The sequence below is a fragment of the Miniopterus schreibersii genome (assembly GCF_964146895.1).
Source record: "Miniopterus schreibersii genome assembly, chromosome: 15".
NCBI classification, from domain to species: domain Eukaryota; kingdom Metazoa; phylum Chordata; class Mammalia; order Chiroptera; family Miniopteridae; genus Miniopterus; species Miniopterus schreibersii.
In genome coordinates, this window is record NC_138115.1 from 22,359,212 (window position 1) to 22,378,701 (window position 19,490).

General features: G+C 42.1%; 1 protein-coding gene across 7 annotated transcripts in view; it reads right to left on the minus strand.

Moving 5' to 3' along the window:
- The window catches only part of VGLL4 (vestigial like family member 4), a 140,043-nt gene that overhangs the window by 55,528 nt on the left and 65,025 nt on the right, over positions 1-19,490 (minus strand). The window contains exon 1 of one of the 7 annotated variants that reach the window (XM_081159439.1): positions 16,231-16,739. The exons of 5 other annotated variants lie outside the window; for them this stretch is intronic. In XM_081159439.1, coding sequence (XP_081015565.1) covers positions 16,231-16,312 — 82 coding nt within the window. In that variant the 5' untranslated portion in view covers positions 16,313-16,739. Of the gene's footprint in view, positions 1-16,230; positions 16,758-19,490 lie in introns of those variants that run through there. One more of the 7 variants, XM_081159433.1, reaches the window with a different exon arrangement.

Sequence of the window (19,490 nt, forward strand, 5' to 3'; positions counted from 1 at the left end):
CAAACAACATTCCCCACTTCAAATCTTCAAATTTTTCAACAGCTTTATTGAAATCCATAAAGACATACAATGTCACACTAGTAATAAATTGTAGAATCTACATGGGTTTTGCCAACCTATTTTCTTTAAAACCAGGATGATAATGATTGTTAAAACTGCTCCCATGCTAGAATGCTCTTAAATTGTTTTAGCCTTGACACAAGGTCAATGGGAATTAGACTAATGAAAAAATAAAGCAAAACTGAAACATTATGATCTGGGGTCTACTATATTAACTTCTAGCAAATTAAGTGGATGAATGGTTTGCAACCACTGACATTTATATTTCACTATTAGTTTTCCAGGCTCTTTATTTGCTCTGTGCCATGAACCTTTAGGGTCTAGCTCTTTGTCAATCTCACGTCAACCATGCTTTCTAGGGATCACAGATCAGTAATTCCACGGCACAGTATGGCACAAGCCCAGCCAAATCAGAGAGACAGATGTGAGCTCATGTCATTGAGAGGTTTCCATCTGTTGCACTGAAAACTGAGGCCTGAAAGCCTCACATTTCCTTTCTTATACTCGCTTGGAGCTGTTTGGGTTTGGGAAAACCCATTTACTTAAGCACTAGATATTTCAACAAATATCTTCAACGGCTAACGGGAACACTCATTTAGGATTCTCACATTATGGGTCACAAAGGTGGCTAAAAACAGAAAGGTGATAATCCCAGATGGGAAAAGTAACATCAACTCCTGCATATCCAAGTCCTAGCTTTCCACATGTAATCACACTGTCTCACTAAGACAGCAGATCATCTATTGGGACCATGTCAAGGCACTGTAAATTTGCTAGAAGAAACAGAAGGATCTGTGAAGTAGAAGCAGCAAAGGATCTTATTTTTAGTAAAGAGTTAAAAAATAGATGTTGTATACTAAAGAGAAATTATATTCTTTCTCTCAGGATTTTCTATAAGTGGCTGATCTGAATATTTCGATGACTATCCAGGTGAAACTGACTTCATGTGAAAATCTGGGAATAAATTAACTTGTTTAAGTCTGATCATGATCTACCGAGCTCCCATTTAAAGCAAAAGTGGTTCTCAGGTTATTTTCATCAATCTGTGGAAATTTTCCTTATTATTTCTCATTTGCCCCTGTTCACCACTTAGGTGAAATGTTTTTCAAAGTATGGTCCCTGGGTCACCTATATCAGAATCACTGGAGATGCACATTTAAGATGCATATTCCTAGGCTTCACCACGGTTCCAATGAAAAAGTTATCCCGGGACCCCAAAACTCTGTAATTATAGCATGCTTCCCCGGGGGGTTCCATGCATATGAGCATGTATCTTCTCTTGTGCCTCTTCAGCTTTCAAAACCGATCAGTACTACAATCAACCAGTCAAACATTTCCAACTGCCCACAGGGTGTTCTGGCAGCGATGCAACGGGAGGGAGAACTCAATGCTCAAGTCAGGAAATGCCTGAAAAAACAGGTTTAGAGAGCAAGATTTAGGGCATTCTGGTGACCTCCAGCTAACAGTAATGTGTAAGCTGAGGATCGCCTGTAGGAGAAATCACCTCTGCTTTCAAACAATGATATATTTCTCTGATTTTTTAAAAATGTTCACCTCTTTAGAGGTCAGAACCTTAGTTAAGCAACCCCCACAGGCGCCTCAGTTTCCCCCTATAGAAAATAGACACACCACCTGCCTTATAGTCCCTATAATGCATGTACTGCCATAAGCTTCCTATGTGTCTTTTGCGAAACAAAGCAACTCATGCCCCTCAAAAGCTCTGAATCAGGCCCACAAGATATTCCATAAAAGCCTTGCAGACAGAGACCACCAATTTGTAAATTTCTCAGTCTAGAAAAATGAGAGAGGCAGGGAAGAAAGCGAAGGAAAACTTCTCCTTTAACTGTAAAAACTAGTCTCAACTTGCTCAGCAGAAAACTGCCAGCATCCTTGCGGCCAGCTCCTCATGATTAAACGGAGGCCAACCACAACGCCACCGTGATCGCTCTCTGAGATGCCACGGAGGTAAACTGAGGATGGAGCGGAACTGGTGTCAGAGACCAAAATGCCCTTTGGTGGATCCACCTATTAAAACATCTCACCTCATTCTGTAAATATTTTTGAAACAAGCAACAAAACCAAAATCATTAAGAATTAAAACAGTTAACAAAGAATCACATGCTAACTTATAAAAAGTTTCTAAAAATTCAAAAGTGCCAGAGGCATTTTTTTCTGCAGCAGATTGTTTCTCAGATGTCACTTCGTGACAGAAGGGGCAGCTCATGAGAGCAGGATGTTGCCGTTTGTGTCAGCTAATTCATCGGTGGCAGCACACTGCCTCCAAATCCTGTGAGGAGGCATCCTTAGAGGGACTGCTGGCACTTGGCAGTCTATCTTATTTTGACCCCATGACAATGGAGACCAAACCATAAACGCACTTCGTAGTTTATAATTCATTATGATTTAGGTTGAATGATATTTGGTTCTGAAGTCTTCGAAAGTACAGGTTTAAAAATGCCAAAGACTTTTTATTGATATATATCTGTATATCCAGAGAGCTATTTTAAACGTATATATAATTTATATGTATTTATAGATAATATAACTTTCTTAATACAGACTATCTCCATAGATGGATAGGCATCCATGTGAAATCAGACAGAGATCTAACACTACACATCCAATCTCACTGCTATCTATATACATATACACACATACACACATATAAAATCACCATATCTAAAGTGTAGGCTTCCTGAGAGCAAGGAGCCTACCAATTTCACAGAGCCATTGCTCATGCAACATACAGATGTGCGAACAAGGCTGAACAAAAGAAACACAGAGCCAGAAATGGCCAGCCTACTGGGAGCACAAACGATCACTCAGATACTAAAACGAAACCATGCTACTGCTCCAGGGGGTTATCCCACAGGGTCGGGACACAGACATTCTGCTGCAATTCGAGTGCCAATCGGCAAACAAGATGGCATGTTTTCCTCCTGCTCTTTCACAGCTGAAGAAGACTGCAGAAGGCATTCTAGTCTATAGAAGGGCTCAGCCCCGCCCTGGTCCAGGAGCTATTACCGCTTCTTAAAGAAACATTCTCCTTTGGGTTAAATAAAATGTGGTATAACCATACAGAGAAACATTACTCAGCACTAAAAAAGGAACGAAGTACTGATAGCGTGCTGCGACATCCGTGAAGCTTTCATGACGCTCAGTGAAAGAAGCCAGTCACAAGAGCTCATACACTGTATGATTCCATTTATATGAAGTGTCCAGAATACGCAGATCTACAGAGACAGAAGGTAGATTAGGTTACCAGTGGCCTAGGAGGAGAGGGGAATGAGAGCACTGCCAATGGTACAAGGTTTCTTTTGAGGGTGATACAAATGTTCTAAACTTAGATCGTGGTGATGGCTGCGGGCTCTGTGTGAATATACTCAAACTACTGAATCGTACACTGTAAAAGAGTGAATTTTATGTATATCGATTACACGTCAGTAAAGCTGTTTAAAAAGTACAAAATTTTGCCCTGGCCTGTGTGGCTCCGCTGGCTGGAGCATCGTCCTGTACACAGAAAGGCTGCGGGTTCAATTCCTGCTCAGGGCACATACCTACCTGGGTCGCAGGTTCAGTCCCCGGTTGGGGTGAGTAGGAGAGGCAAGCAATCGATCTCTCTCTCAAATCAATACACGTATCCTCGATGAGGATTAATTTAAAAAATACAAGCCCGGCCGGGCGTGGCTCAGCGGTTGAGCGTCGACGTAGGATCCAGGCGATCGGGGTTCGATTCCCGGCCAGGGCACATGCCCGGGTTACAGGCTCGATCCCCAGTTGGGGACGTGCAGGAGGCAGCCGATCAATGACTCTCTCATCATTGATGTTTCTCTCTCTCTCTCCCTCTCCTTTCCTCTCTCTGAAATCAATAAAGATATGTTTTTAAAAAAATAAAGAAATAAAAAAAATTATTTTTAAAAACTATCATCTTTAAAAACCTACAGCAGAAAGAGAATCAACATTGAGGAGAGCAAATATGGCAGCTTTTTATCTTTCCAAGATCCTCAGTAGGCCCTGGGCATTACAAGAAATAGACAAGCAACCGTCACAGCTGCAATGGCATGGCACAGTGAATCAAACAGGGAAGGGGAATTCTCCTGAAGTCGAAGAAATAAACTGCCACACACACACACACACACACACACACACACACACGCACGAGAAACTAAATCAAAACAACGTGAGTCCCAGCAGGGTGTGCATGTTTCCAAGTGCTGTCACTCACGTCACCAGAGGTTCTCTGCCTCCCTCATTACTTAAAAGATAAGCCCTGGGAAGGGCAGGAACTTGAAGTTTTTTGTGTGTTTTTTTTCCCCCTCATGACACACGAGATCTTGCGCAGCTGGAGATTTCACAACCTTTAAAGGCAGGAGTATTTTAAGGTGCCACGAATATTCCCTGAACTGTACCCTAAACAGTACTGTGGTAGCTATGAGCTGTGACTACCCCCATCCCCACCTGTTTCAACGGGAATGGGGGACTCCTTCCACAGAAAGACTCCTTACAGACAGGACGTGAGGTAGCATTCACCTCTCCCATAAAGTGGGGCGATGAACAGGTTGCTAGAACTTCAACAGCCAATGCTCTGTGCAACATATATAGATAAGTGAGCAAAGCTGAACCAAAAAAAGACAAAGCCAGAGACTGCCAGTCTCCCTAGTATAACAACCAAATCACCTGGGCCCTCTAAATAAGGGCTCTGCGATCTGCGACCACACATTTACTTAGTGCCTATCGTGGTCACAAGCAATGACCTGTGCCACGGGCACAGGGAGAGCATTTAAAAGACAGTAAACTCCTTTCTGTCAAGAAACACTTTAGATGTGGTGAGTTCATACATATGCATAATATGAAAGAATACATATTATATTTATGTATATGAATATGTAGAGAATGTATGTGTGTGTGTGTAGCAGTGAAACTGAAATTTTTATTTTTTGGTAAACATGCAAATGAGGGCTGTCATTTTGTTTTAATCCTCACTAGAGGGTATTTTTTCCATTGCCTTTCAGAGAGAGTGGGTGAGAGAGACAGACAGACTGACAGACATCAACGTGAGACACATCGCCTCCGCACACTCCCTGACGGGGGCCGGGGATGGAGCCTGCAACTGAGGTGCGTGCCCTTGACTAGAATCGAACCCGGGACCCTTCCGTCCACGGGCCAACGCTCCAACCAATGAGCAAACCAGCTAGGGTGAGCGCTGTCGCCTGCAAAGCAGTCATTCTAGAATGACTTGAACTTATTAAAAAAAAATTTGTCGCTGATTAAAAGATATTCTCCGGCTCCACTTGTAGAACTGGCTTTAGAATGACACAGGCAGAACCAGCTCCTCATTTCACAGGGACACTTACAGAGAACTGTGCCTGGAAAAACCGGTGCGCTGCGGATCTCATGTGTGTGTGTGTGTGTGTGTGAGCGTGTGTGTGTGTGTGTGTGTGTAATTACAGGCCACCCTTCAAAATATTCAAAAGAATGTATCTCAGACCTTGAAAGCAACTTCTAAAAAACCCAGCAGTGTTCTGAGAACGAGATCGTCACAGCGTTAGGTTAAATGTGTAATTTTCCAAGGTAACTATTTTGAAGACAAGCTTGAACTCCTTCCTTACTTAGATGTGTCAGTTGTTATGTTTGTTTATTTTTAATGTCACACTGTATTTACATTAAAGGTTATAAAATAAAAAGAAGACATAACTGCCAAATGATAATTATAGGCTATAAAAACTCCACCGAAATTCAAAAGAGGACATGAACGTCGTAAGGCATTGAAAGTGGGCAAGGCATCTCGGGAATTTAAAAGGTCACAGTACAACTCCTGCCTATAAAAAGTTTCAAGTTAACTTTTACAAAGGGAGGCTGAGCTACACTCTGAAGACTGTATAGAAATCATATCACTGGAAAGTTAACTTTTACAAAGGGAGGCTGAGCTACACTCTGAAGACTGTATAGAAATCATATCACTGGAAAGGAAAAAGAAGGGCTTTCCAAGTGGGAGGGAAATGAACAGAGCCTAACGGGAGAATGGTAGACAAACCAGGAAAGAAATCAAACTGGAGCTAAGAGCTTAGTCCCTGAGCTTCATTTGAACAGGCCAGTGGTTGGATGAATCATTACCAAATAAGAAATAAAGCAAAGCAACACTATACAGTGTTTCCAAAAAAGAGTCCTCCGTGCCACGTTGGTGTTTGTTCACATCCCCCAATCTGGCTGCCGGATGGTTTCCACGGCTTGGATTTACCAATTTGGAAAAACAACCCCTTCTTGGACAATACCAAAATCACTACTTCTGCCCTGAAATTAGACAAGAAACATACATACTGTAGCCTCTAACTTAGATGATCAACTCTTCAAAAGTAGAGAATATGTCTTTTTTCACATAATACCAATCACCAGTGTCACAACGGATATTCAGTAAGCAATGAATTATTAAGTTAACAACAGGCCTAAAATTTCAAAGACTGGCAAGATCAAGTAGTGGTGGGGACGCATGAGTGTCCGGAGCCCTTTCATGCTGTTGGTGGGAAAGTCAGATGGTACAACCACTTGGAAAGCCACTAAACATACCCGATGACCCAGCCGTTCCAGGCATATTTATCCAAGAGATACAAGTGCATACGTCCACAAAAAGGCTTGTATAAAAATATTCAGAGGTCACACCACAAAGAGAATGTACTTAATACCACTGAAGTGTACACCTAAAAATGGTTAAAACGATGAATTTTATGTTTTTTAAAAAAAAACAAAAAACATGTTTAGAGCAACTTGATTCAAAATTATTAAAAGCTGGAAACAACACAAGTTTCCATCAGCCTTAGACCAGTGTGGAGGAGGCTGGTCCATGGCACGACCACTGTCTGACTACAGCCGAACCAGACCCACAGCTAGATCCCGGCCAGGACAGACTGCTTCCCAAACTCCTCTGAGTCTGCCTGGTGAACCCCACCCTGTGCCCCATGGAGTTCTGGTTTGTGCTGGTTCACAGGCTGTGGCCTTCCAAGGGCAAGCCAGCATTCCTCTTATCTGGGGTGCGCGACGCCCCAGAACCCCTACCCATCCTGCCCTTCCTCCCTAACCGAGCCCTCAGTACCCGCCATGCCGTGTCCTCTCGCCGTCGCTGCCCAAGGCGAGCCTCCTACGTAAGTTCCCATAATAGTCTTGATGTGATGATGGAGTTGTCAGCCTTTTCCTACAGTCTCTAGCCCAGGAGAACTTTACATAACAAACAGGTAAGCAAGATGGGAGGCAGGGGTCCGTTATGGGGTTCTTATAGGAAAAAGAAGAACATTACTGAAGACCTGAGAGTTCCTACGACCTCTTCAGCTTCTCATTCTACAGTATTGTTTGTTCCTAGGTGACCATTCTTGCCCAAAGCTTCACAGTTTTCTCCGTCCCAAACTAGTATCTCCAGCAGCGGCCTCTCCTCTGAGATCTAGACCCATGTACGCAACTTTCCAAAACTTACCTCTACTCTGAAATCTCAAAGATCCTTCAAACTCAACATATTCAAGACTATACCCATGACCTCACCCCAGAATCCAGTCTTCTTCCTGTTTTCCTATCTCTGCAAATGGGAGCAGCATCCATCCTCTTGGGTAAGCTGGAAACCTTGGAGGCGCCCTCAACGCCTTCTAAGTCTTCTCCCTCACCCCCTGCTTCAATCTAGCACCATGTCCTGTCAAGTCTTCCCTCCAAATAGCTCTTAGATCCGCTCACCTCTGTCCTACTACACAACCACCATAATTTGGGTGACCACCATCTCTTGCCTAAACCACGGCAACAGGTTCCCACCATCTCCTCTCTCTACAAACTTTCCTTATTCCCTCCCAATCTATTCTCAAGCTGCACCCACAGGTTTTGTTTTCAGTGTGGACCAGCCTGCCTCGCTCTTTTAAGGCCTCCTGCCCACCGCCCGCCAGGAGCTCCATCAAGATCCTGTCAGCGTTGCTCACCAGGTCTTCATTCCCCATGGGGTGGAGACTCGGTAAGTATTTGAGCCAAGGGATGTAAGAATTTTAGGAATCTGTAAGGAGTCAGCGCCAAACGGCACAGAGGTGAACTAAGGTGAGGCCTAGAAAGTGTCCACTGAACTTGCACTAGGATATCATTCAGTAACCTTGTCCAGAACAATGTCAAGGGAGTTGTGGGAGCAGAAATCAAATGACAGCGGGTCAAGAATAGCATGGGCAGAAGGGAAGGAGAAACACACTGACCTTCTTCCGATGGCTTGGATGGCAAGGAAGAGCGTCTAAGAGCAGAGGGTGAGCACAAGGTTTAAGGACGGGTTGGTTTGTTTTTGTTTTAAAGTTGGGAGAGACTGATGCACGGACACATGATCAAGAGAAAGACCCAGGGGAGGGAGAGGAAACTAGAAAAGAAACAGATCACTGGATGAGTCCCTGAGGCCCGAAGGGTTGGGACTTGTGAGAACCAACAGAAGAATTAGCGTTTCACAGATCCTGAGGGAAAGGAAAGAGGGATGGGGTTGGATTCAGAAGAGTTTGAAGGTGGGAAAGCCAAGAAGATGTGGTGGTTCCTCTATGTTCTCCTTAAGTGATGTGTAAGAATTCTTCCAGCTCTATTCAGAGGGCACTCTCTCTCTGTTGGACAAGTACAGTACGTATGTGTGTGTATATTCTATGTATTTTTTTTCTTGTGTTGTATTTATTACTGGACAAAAAGAGCAACGTTTGATGTCTACTGTCAGTTCTGGAACTCACTTCATTCCACCTCTTTCCCTACCAATATCAGCCATCTCTTGTTGTTATAAAGTCTCTAACAGAAAAAGGGCTCCCATCGCAGTCTCCAGAAACTGGTGGCAATTGTTCCCAATAGAGAACTCAGCAGAGCAGTGCTAGAGAACTTTACATAGGTTTTATACCAAGAATGACTACTATTTTCCATCCCTTTTACCCTCTACTCAATAGAACTTAAAACCTGATACAGCTGCTATTACATATTCCTTTTTAAAAAGCTACCAAAATCACTCTCACGGGTGACTTTAAGCATTGGCAAAGAGGTTACAGCTTTTCAGCAGGGAAATAAAACCAGGGTTCTCTGTGGGGTCAGCCAATCGTTTATCAGTTACTCATCAGAAAAACAATAGTTTAAGAGGACACACGGAGTAAGAATGGGAGAAAATGGGTACAGGAAAAAGCTGCTGACATTAAAATAAAATTTTAAATTAATCCCTTGTCACTTTAACAGTGCTGCCACATAATGGAAGATGTGTTTGTTTTCAAAGGGGGGAAAACATCCAGAAATTTGCACTCATCACTCCCTCAACTGTTATCGGGAAGAAGCATAGACTCTGTCCAGCTGGATTTGGGGTAGTGTAAACAACTTGGCTAAATTGCTTGGCAGAGTGCATCTGCATCAAACCATTAAATTCTGGAATTCACTCTATTAAAACCAAATCATTAGCCAAGAAGAATTAGCAGGCAACTATTTTCATGCAAAACAGATATAAAATAAAAAACAAGAGCAATACATATGGATGATTCATTTTCATTCATAATTTTAGATAGTGCATAAGGCAGACTATTGTTTCAGATCTTTGTTACTCTCTAACATCCATCTCTATACAATGTAGAGTATTGTTTCAATATTGGAACAATTTAAGCTTTTTCTCTGTATCTAAAAGTCCCTGGATTAACATCCAAAGAAACCTGGCACTGCAACAAAGCTGACTTGTAGCAAGTCTCAGCCTTTAAGCAATTTGCTTATTAATGCAGAACTAGAGTCGCAGTTCAGATCCTAATTAATAAGCTATGTATCTCCAAGTGTCCCCCTGCTTTTACACTCTCCAAAACTGTGCAGAATTTTTCTAACACCTAATTTTCCATTACAGCATGGATGGTGGAAGGCTTTAACAGGTGGTGAAAACCATGGACAAAATACTGACTGAAAAAAAGCTCAGACCAAAGCATCACCAGGGCTGTTTAATAAACAGCACAACAGCAGGTAAGAGGAAGGCTGGGACATCCACATGTATTCCTCAGCCACGATTCCCCAGACTCCAAGATAAGCTGGCATCACACGGAAACGACCGACTCTTAGGACATTCCACTGCTTTAAAAGACCTCATCAACAAAGACGCAACAGAAGACACTAAAAAAAGACAGACAAAACTAAGCTAATTTGTTTAGAATTACACACACAGTCATAAAAGTCAAGGTATTTATTTATTTTTAATATTTTTCTTTTATTTTAGAGAGAGGAGGGAGAAGAGGGGTAGAGGAGTAGAAACATCAATGAAAGAGAAACATCTATCAGCTGCCTCCTGCACGCCCCCTACTGGGGACCCATCCGGCAACCCGGGCACCTGCCCTAAGAATTGAACCAGCGACCTCTTGGTTCATGAGTCAATGCTCAACCACTGAGCCACCCTAGCCGGGTAGTGGTCGAGGTATTTTAAAAAGCAAATTATAATTGTGATGACCTCTTGGGTTGGGAGAAATTGTGACCGGAAGAGAATACTTGAAGGAGGCAATTTACTATTTTTTGACCTGGTGATGATTACAAGGTTTATTTTTTAACTATAAAATACACATGTTTTGTGCACATTCATGTATATGTGATCTATTTCATAACAGAAATTGAGAAAGACAGAGAGACAGAGTCAGACAGACAAAGACCAACCCCAAGACCTAATACATTCCTTAGCCGCGCGCAGGCATCCCATAAACGCTGAGAGAATGGATCCTGGGTGACTAAAGGACAGTAGTGAGTTCCTTACTAAATATATTCCAGTTTGTTATGTTTCTTTGCAAACAAATGGGTGAAATGTTAAGAGTTCGGAAGGGTCATATAAATAGCAACAAATGGAGAACTTTAAGAATGGATTTCCTATTTTATTTAGGGTAAATAAACATTCTCCTAATGAGCAGGGATTCACATGGTTAGGATTAAAACACACCCTGTATTACTCTGAAATTAAAACAACCTACAGAATTATTATTATTTTTTAAATGCAGAAAAGGCAAGATGAAGCAAATTGACGGGAGTAATTTCATAGAACTTAGCAGAACTGCAATATTCAGGAAGGGAGGGAGAGGAAAGGAGGGAGGGAGACAGAGAAGGAGGGAGGAAAAACAAACAAATGGAGAAAGTAAAACCATTTCCAGACTCTGCTTTTAAAATTAAGTGTCCATGGCTGAAGCGTTGGGGGGATGGACAGGAGGGGGGGGGGGGCCTGATACATGAGTTCATGAAAAAATAAAACAGGGAGAGAGACTATTTTGTAGGACAAACTGATGTTGCTGAGCAAGACCAGAAAGTAGTTCCAATGAACTCAATATGCAATACATAGATACCACTAAATATAAACAGTCACTGAACAAATGTTAACATATAGAGAGATAAAACAGGCGTAGCCAGAAACAATCCCTGGTAAGGCTGGTTTCATATATTTGTGTACATGCAGCAAGTGCTAAATCTGGATCCAATTTCTTCATGACAAAACCCAGTTTTCTGCAACATCCTCACAATCCCAGAGGGAATTTCTTTTTATCTTATGGCATGTTTTAAAAAACAAAATCTTCACAGCAACAAATTTAAGCTCCCTAGAAGAAGGCCGCGCGGACAATAGGGGAGGGAAGGAGGAAGGAAGGAAGAGAAATCTGCCTTCTCAAACAAAGCCATGTGCAGGCTCCAGAAGATAAACAGCCAAGTAAAATAATCCTTCCAGAAGCAGAGAGAGAAACAAGGGTGGGGAGCTAGGAGGAAGGAGGGTATGTATAATCACACCTTCCCTTCACAAACTGTAATTAGAAGGGAATACAAACTGGCCAGATCTCTCTCGGGAGATCTCTTGGGCTCACCTGGGCCTGTTTTATTCATCAGGCTCCTCCCCTGTCTCTCTCCCTCTCTCCCTCCCTCTCCTACAAACAAAAAGCTAAAGTAAAATGAATTTCCACAGCAAAACAGTTGCAGATGTTCTACCTTGGAACACACCCTTGGATCAAGAGCTGGTCACCTGATATCCAGGGCTGGGGACCTGAGGCTGGTACAAAATGGCCCTACTCTGTGGCCTTTTCACCTTCATAGTACCCAACGCTTCTAAGTTTCCTGATGCCTCTGAGCTCATGAGACAAAGAACAATGAATCCAGGACTCCATTAAACCGCTGGTGGTTAGACTGGCAGAAAACAAAACCGTCACCCGGCCTTGCTCGCATTCCTAGCAGTCTCACTCAACTCCACTCCTGCGTGTGTTTCCCTTGCAATTCCAGAAAGCTAATTTAAATGTAGCCTCTGATGAAACAAGTGATAATTATGTTCTAAAACAACGAGCAGCTCAAAAATGTGAGGGACTCAGAATACGCTCTTCTTAAGCTTTCAGATGATCATAATATGTGATTTGTTTTTACTTTCTCCCAATATAAATCATACTATTAAATTAAAAGGGGAGAATTCTTCTACCGAATTACACACTAATGGCTCTTAACCCATAATTAAAGTATCACTAACAGCAGCTTAAAGCCACAGCCAACCATGAGCACATTTATTAGGACCTAAGTTTTCAGCACCAAGTAATTATGTAAATATAACAGTCTGCCATCTTGAGAAAAGTCCATGGTCTAACCAGCTCCCTGCTCCCTTGGGAGACACTCTTTGTGAACTGACGTTACACAGGGCCTCCACCTCCTCTGCACAATCAGAAAAAGGTAAAGCAAACGTTTAAGTGCCGATGCAGCAAGGAAAGTAAATGCCAATGAGGTTGGTCACCTAGAGTCTCACTGCCGGCCTTCCTGAAAGTCTAACAGCCTGGAAACCTGGACAGACCAGCAATGGCTTCGGAGCAATGAAGAGTCCAGAACAGGCTCGACTGTGCACTGTGATCCACAATGTCCCTGCGTTGGAACTGTGATGGTCCCAGAGACAGAGTGTGGTCTCTAACATCAAGGAGCTAATAATTAATTCAGGAGACAAGACATGAAATAATTTTGGAGAGGCAGTCCAGTATAGAAAAATCATGGAAGAGTCAAAATCACCGCAATTGGGTTATCATCGCAATTCAATTCTGTTACAAACTTTCTGAATAAACTTGAACAATTTATCTCACTGGGCCTGTTTCCTTGGTAAAAGCAAGGCCAATGTATCAGGTGATGTCAAGGCTCTGTACAGCTCTGCAAATAATTAGATAATTAGATAGTGCAACACTGTACATAACCAAGTGCTAAATTATACAGTAGCGACTACAACTGCTATTGGAAAGATTTTGTTGATTTTTCTGAGCCCTATCAGGCACAGGGTCAGGATTGAGAGACAGCAGCGACCAAGACAGTGCCTTCCCTGCCTTCAGGAGGATTCTGATCTCCTCCTGGAGTGTTCTCAGGAGAGTTCGGAGGGGAAAATGGAAGGCTGGGGTTGGACTAGAACCTTTTCACTGAGATGGAGGCAAAACTGGGATGCAAACGGGTATAATCTGACCCCTCAGAGAGGCGATGATGAACTGGTTAACTGTTGAGGATTGCAGCAATAAACCGTGAGGTTTTCGAACAGACGCATTAACACATGCAGGGTTCTGCTCATCTGCTGATCATTCACTGAAGGTAATTAGTTTCCAGAAATTAGTCAGACTTACAGATTCTTTCTGCCCTTTGCCAATCTTCTCCTCCTACCCCAGCGGGCCCCCCCACCCCATGCCTACTATTGGTGGTGAATTTTTTCTTTCATTCTCTTTTCAGTGACGCTTCTGGAGGACCATGATGGAAGTCAGGTGCCGGAGAGCAGTCACCACACAAAGTCCACCTGAGTGAGCCATGCAGAGTGTGCTCTCAGTGTGGGCTTTTAGGAGGGCACTGTATGCTACCAGATAATTGGCTAGAAAAGACCCATTTGTGTGTAAGTTGCTAGAGAGGCTGAAGAAAGACGGTGCAAACACATGGTTTATTCTGCAAAGCAGAGCTGTGTGTAATATAACTAAGGAATATGGTATAACGAACCTAGAGAATAATAATAACCATCGACATCTTAATATTTAAAGCTAAAAATTCAGAAAATGCGTCCCCTTATTCTTAAGAGACGTGAAACCTGCCTGTGCCCTGAGTGAAATCAAGCGCTGCCTACCAACTGTACATTCCATTTTCCAAATAACTTCCCTGGAATGCTGGTGAGCTGAGACGCTTAACACAAATATTCTTCAAGTGTTGGATTTAAAGGAACAATTGCTCCGACTTTTCTTACCCAAAAAAAAAAAAAAAAAAAAAAATTTTCCATCTAAGATTTATGTCCATCTTCAAAACACCCTTCTGAGTTCAGAGCAGATGTGTGCAGTGTTTACAATGAGAAAACCACGAGTGCATAAACAACCCACTATAAACACCACTCAAATTCTGCTGTGCTTTTCTTCATATCCTGTATATTTATTTTGGTGTTAGAATAATGTTAACTTTCATAATAAGGAAAATAGCAGCAGATGTTTAAACCAAACAAGACTATATAGCGTATCATCCCACACATCTCCTTGACTTTCAAAATCAAAGTTTCTCCCTCACAAACAAGGAGGGAGGCCAGAAGACGACGCCTGTGTTTTACACACTGCAGGACAAGTCAACCTGGAGAGGCTTTCCATAAGCTTTCCCCCCCACCACCAACTGGACACATACAAAAATTAACGTGGTATCAACTTCCTAACAATCTTTATATTCCTTTCTTAAGCTGATCATTACATTTTGTTTTGAGGGTATCACATGACTCAATAATAAACAGAAACTGCCTCCAAAGTTTTTAATTTCTTGTTCACTAAAGAAAAGTTTAAAAACTAACTGCAGGAAGTTAATTTCATGGGCCTGTTGAGACTATTCTGGAGAAATCTGCCTTTTAAATGGGTGACCTCACAAGCAAGATGATACTTAAGCAGCAGATTCAAAGAAAGCAACTCATCAAAATTCCCATTAGTGGGACAAGTTGGAGGGGAGAAAAAAAACAAAACCTTTAAAAAAAACAAAAAAACTTAAGTATGAAATCCTTATCCAGGTTTAAAAAAAAAAAAAAAAGGCATGAATGAGATTTGTTTTTCCCCCTAATAAGTTTTCAACTGATTAGGCAACAGGCCTGAGATTTTTTATGTGAAAAATACTAGTGGATCCACTCACCCTCCCAAGTTTCTTCAGTTTTCTTTTTTTTTTTTTTCGAGAGAAATGTTCAGTTCACTACAGGAGAAACATGGAAACTGCTCCTGCTGAATCAGAAAGGAGAGGTCTCCTCGATTTGTATGTCGTTACAACAAAAAACACTCCCCGGGCCAAGCTGAATTCCCCCGGAGATGCCTCTGGCCACTCAAACCCAGGCCATTACCACTTTTTCAAATCGCACGTAGATAATGTTCCAACAGATTAAGAAATCACTTCTTCTCTTCTTGCTACCCACAGAGACGGCTTGAAATACTACAGCGCAGTAGGGAAATACCTCATGGTTTAGTAAGTGGTAATAAACAATAAGAATTCAGAGCCCTTTTCTTTCTTTTTTTTAGCTTTCTGGTTGGGGAGTTGTGCAATCACTTCCACAAGGGACCGGAGTGTGGAGGGAACATCCTTCAATGTCAGAACTCTCTGGAGCTGTACAGGAAATGGGAAATCAGACAAAGAGCCAGTCTTCGCTCGGTGACATGGGTGCCCTTCCAGTCCCCCAAACCGAACAGAAAAATTATTCATTGTTTGGGACAATCGGTCCCAAAAACAAAAACTCACTGTAACTTTCTGTTCCCCTCTATATGCAAACCCGAAGCGCTGTTGTAGTACAACACAAATACTGTAGATGGTGTAGCGCTTAAAATAAATATCAATGCAAAACAACAAAAAACACGATACATTTAACTTTTACTTGGGTCCGAAAAGTTCTTCCCCTAAAGAAAACACCAACAGAAATTAAAAAGAATTACATTTTAAAGAGTCAAAAATCTGAATAGTATGTTGCTAGCGAGCGTAAAGCAAACTTTTAACAGTTTATATTTCACGTCCTCCCCACCCCCAGTCCTCACCACTACCCCCAGAAAGGCGAAGATATAAACAACACACTTTGAAAACTGAAAAGGGCACAGAATAATATCACCTCTCAAAGCACCCGAACGTCCCAAGAAAGAGAACAAAAAGCAGGGAAGGCACTCAAAACCTTAGAGGAGGAGTGGCTTTCCTAAAACAGGATAGCGATTTCTAGAAGAGAGCCTCTACCTTCGTAGCACAGGATGCCGATATTGTTGTTCATCTTGTCCAAGTACTGGTAGTTCAACAGGTCCATCTTCATAAATAGCATTTATTGGGCTAGCACAGAAAACCAGCTCTTTGCTTTTGCCCCCCAAAAAAAGAGTACGTTTCAAAAAAAAAAAAAAAAATCAATTTTATTGCTGAGTAGCTCCTGGCTCTTCTCTTTAAAACTTCACAAAGACGGAGGCCCGGCCTCAAACAATCAAAACGAAGTATGTAAAAGTTGGAAGAAAGGGAAAAAAAAAAAAGAAGCACACACACACACAAAACTGAACTCACACAAAACCCTTCAAGGGTTTAGTTGTAGACGGTCTAAGTTTTGTATCCTCAATCGAGCATTTAGAAAGCGTTTCAGAAGTCTTTACAAGTCTTTCTGGGAAGGAAGAGAGGAGCGAGGAAGCCCAGCGCGGCGCACATTTCCCAGGACAAAGCCCGCGGCGCCCTCGCAGCCGCCGCCGCCGCAAGTCCCCTGCGCTGACACGCGGGCTATGCGCGGTATGACTCGTATGTAAACGAGCTTCCTCTTCCCGGGAGCGCGCCGCGCCTGCGCGCTGGGCCGGGCGCCGCAAATGTCAGGGATACTTTCTGCACAAGATCAGCCTCCCAATGTATCGAGTGTTTGCAAGCGAGAGAGAGAGAGAGAGAGAGAGGAGGTGGAGAGTCTGCACGGAGGGGCCGCGGGGAGCCGCTCGCTCGGGGCAGGAAGCGGCCCTGCCGCCGCAGAGCCGTAGGAGGAAAGAGAAAACCCAGGAAGTTTCTTTTGCAGGAGCTGAGGGAAAAGTAAAAAAAAAAAAAAAAAAATCCATCATGGAAGCAAACTTCCATGGAATGTAACTCTAGGGTAACGTCTCGTTTGGGTTTCCTAAGCCCGGTGTGTGATGATGTGGTACATATACCACGTCTATTTGGCAAGGGGTTCCTTTTCTTTCTTTTAAAAAGTGTTTCCCAGCGCCCATTTACACTTTCTCTGCGTGTTTTAAAAGTACTGGCGTTTGTAGTTCCATACAATGTCTCTCGTGATCCTCCGAGCTCGTGGGGGCAGGGAGGGAATCGCCGCACAGCAGAAGAAACTGAGGCTCCGAGGGATGCAAGGACTGGCCCGTGGCCCCCAAAATAGCTGTGAGAACTACTTTTAGAGTGTTTTCTTCCCTTAATATTATAACCTTCTAAAAAAAAAAAACACGGGGTGTGGGGGGGTGTTAAAGAGGAAGAAAGGAGTGGTTGGAGCTGCGCGGGCTACTCGCATGCAGCCTTGCTGTTCCCCGCTGGAAGGGCTGGGCTTGGGGCTTTCAACCTGCATCTCCAACACCTCGCACAGCAAGGAGGGGCCCAAAAGCTGTTCACTGAATCGATCGCTGGATGTTCAGAGTCTTCCACACTGGAAGAACACAACAGCAAAGTGTGGGGGGGAGGGGTAGTTTTTAATTTTGTAGTTTTTTTTCTTTGCAGAAGCAGCCAGGTCTTGGCACCTTAAATAGACTAATAATTCACCATAGGAAGTGTTTCCATATTGACATCATTGTATACTATTTGGAGACTTAGAAAATACCAATAAGTATGCCAAACTGTAGATCAGCAAAACCTGAAATTTTAACGCTCTAAAATAAGATTTGAGTATGTAATTTCAAGGAGACATAGGTTAAAAATTCAGCAATAGTTGCATTTGGGGTAACAGGCCTGTTCATGGCAAGGTGTTCCAATCAAATCTTATCTGGAGATGACTACAGCGCCCAACTACTGTAACCGTCACTGCTGCCACAGTAGTCATTGGGACAGCGGCTGCTGAAGTCAGGAAAATCAAGATTTCACAAGCTTTAACTTATTACTAATGCTAGATACTAAATTAGCGACATTGAAAGATATGTATATCATCAATTGTAATTAAAATACTTAATGGGATTTGGCGGGAGGGTTGGAAGAAACCTCTTATAGCATCTAGTATACACACAATGATTGCATTTATATAACAGTCTTACTACCTTTAAGTATCAAATTCAAATTCAACTAACAGCTTTGGAGTACAATCACTGTGCTATATGTTCTTTGACACATAAGTTCTCAATCAGAAAACATTAGCATAAAGCATATCCCCTGTGTGAGAGAGTTGGCTGCACACTGGAATCAGTGCAGAGTTGTTAAATAGCCTAATGCTGAGCTAACACCCCAAACTAATCTGAGGGGGTGGGACCCAGCACCAGGGTCTTTTTTAAAGAGTCCCAGGTGAGCCCCAGCCGGGTGGCTCAGTTGGTTGGAGTGCTGTCCCATACACCAAAAGGTTGTAGGTTCCATCTCCAGTCCGGTACCGGAGGCAACAGATCGATTTTTCTCTCTCCCTCTCCCCCTTCCTCCTCTCCCTTTCTAAAAATCAATAAAGATATCCTTGGGGAGGATTTAAAAAAATAAAAGTCCCAAGTGATTCTAATAAGCATCCAAGGTTGAGAACTGTTGCTTTCATCTGGAGGGGAAAATTTACCTGCTTTAATATATTTCGTTATATAGCTATTTTGAGAAGGAAAGTTTCTTTTTAAAATACTGTGATTCAACCAGATTCAAATAATACCATTGTAAAGATATGAGTAAGTGCCAATGCTTCTTAAGTTGATTCATAGGCTAATATATTCATCATTAAAATACTAACAGGAAGAATGGTGCTAAATTTTGTCTATAAAAAAATCAGGTTGAAAGATCTATTTTTTAAGAATGAAGAAATTTGAATTATCAGATATTTAAGACATAAAGCAAAGAACGTTTTGGGGTGAAACTGGGTACTGATTTAAGCAGCACTAAACAGATATTGTCATAAAGTGAAGTTTTTACTGTAAAGACTTTGAAAACCGTAAGAATATGTTCAGACTATGTAATTTGGAATAGGGAAACATTTTTCTATGCCTGAAAAAAAAAAAAAAAACTTAAAGAAGTCACAGAGGAAAACACTCAAGAATTTGACTGAATATACAAATTTCATGTTTTTGTACTTCTGAAAACACCAAAACCAAGTACAGAGGCAAAGCACAAAAGAATATATTTGTAACATATATTATGATGGATGAAGGATAAATGTTCTTGGTATATAAAGAACATTTTAGAGTAGTAAGAAAAAATAATCTAAATATTTTTCTAATGAGCAAAGAACATGAGAAAGAAATGGATGGCCCATACATTGTTGAAAAACTATTCAACCTCATTAATAAGTAAGAAATTTTAATTAAATCATCGTCAATCTCCCA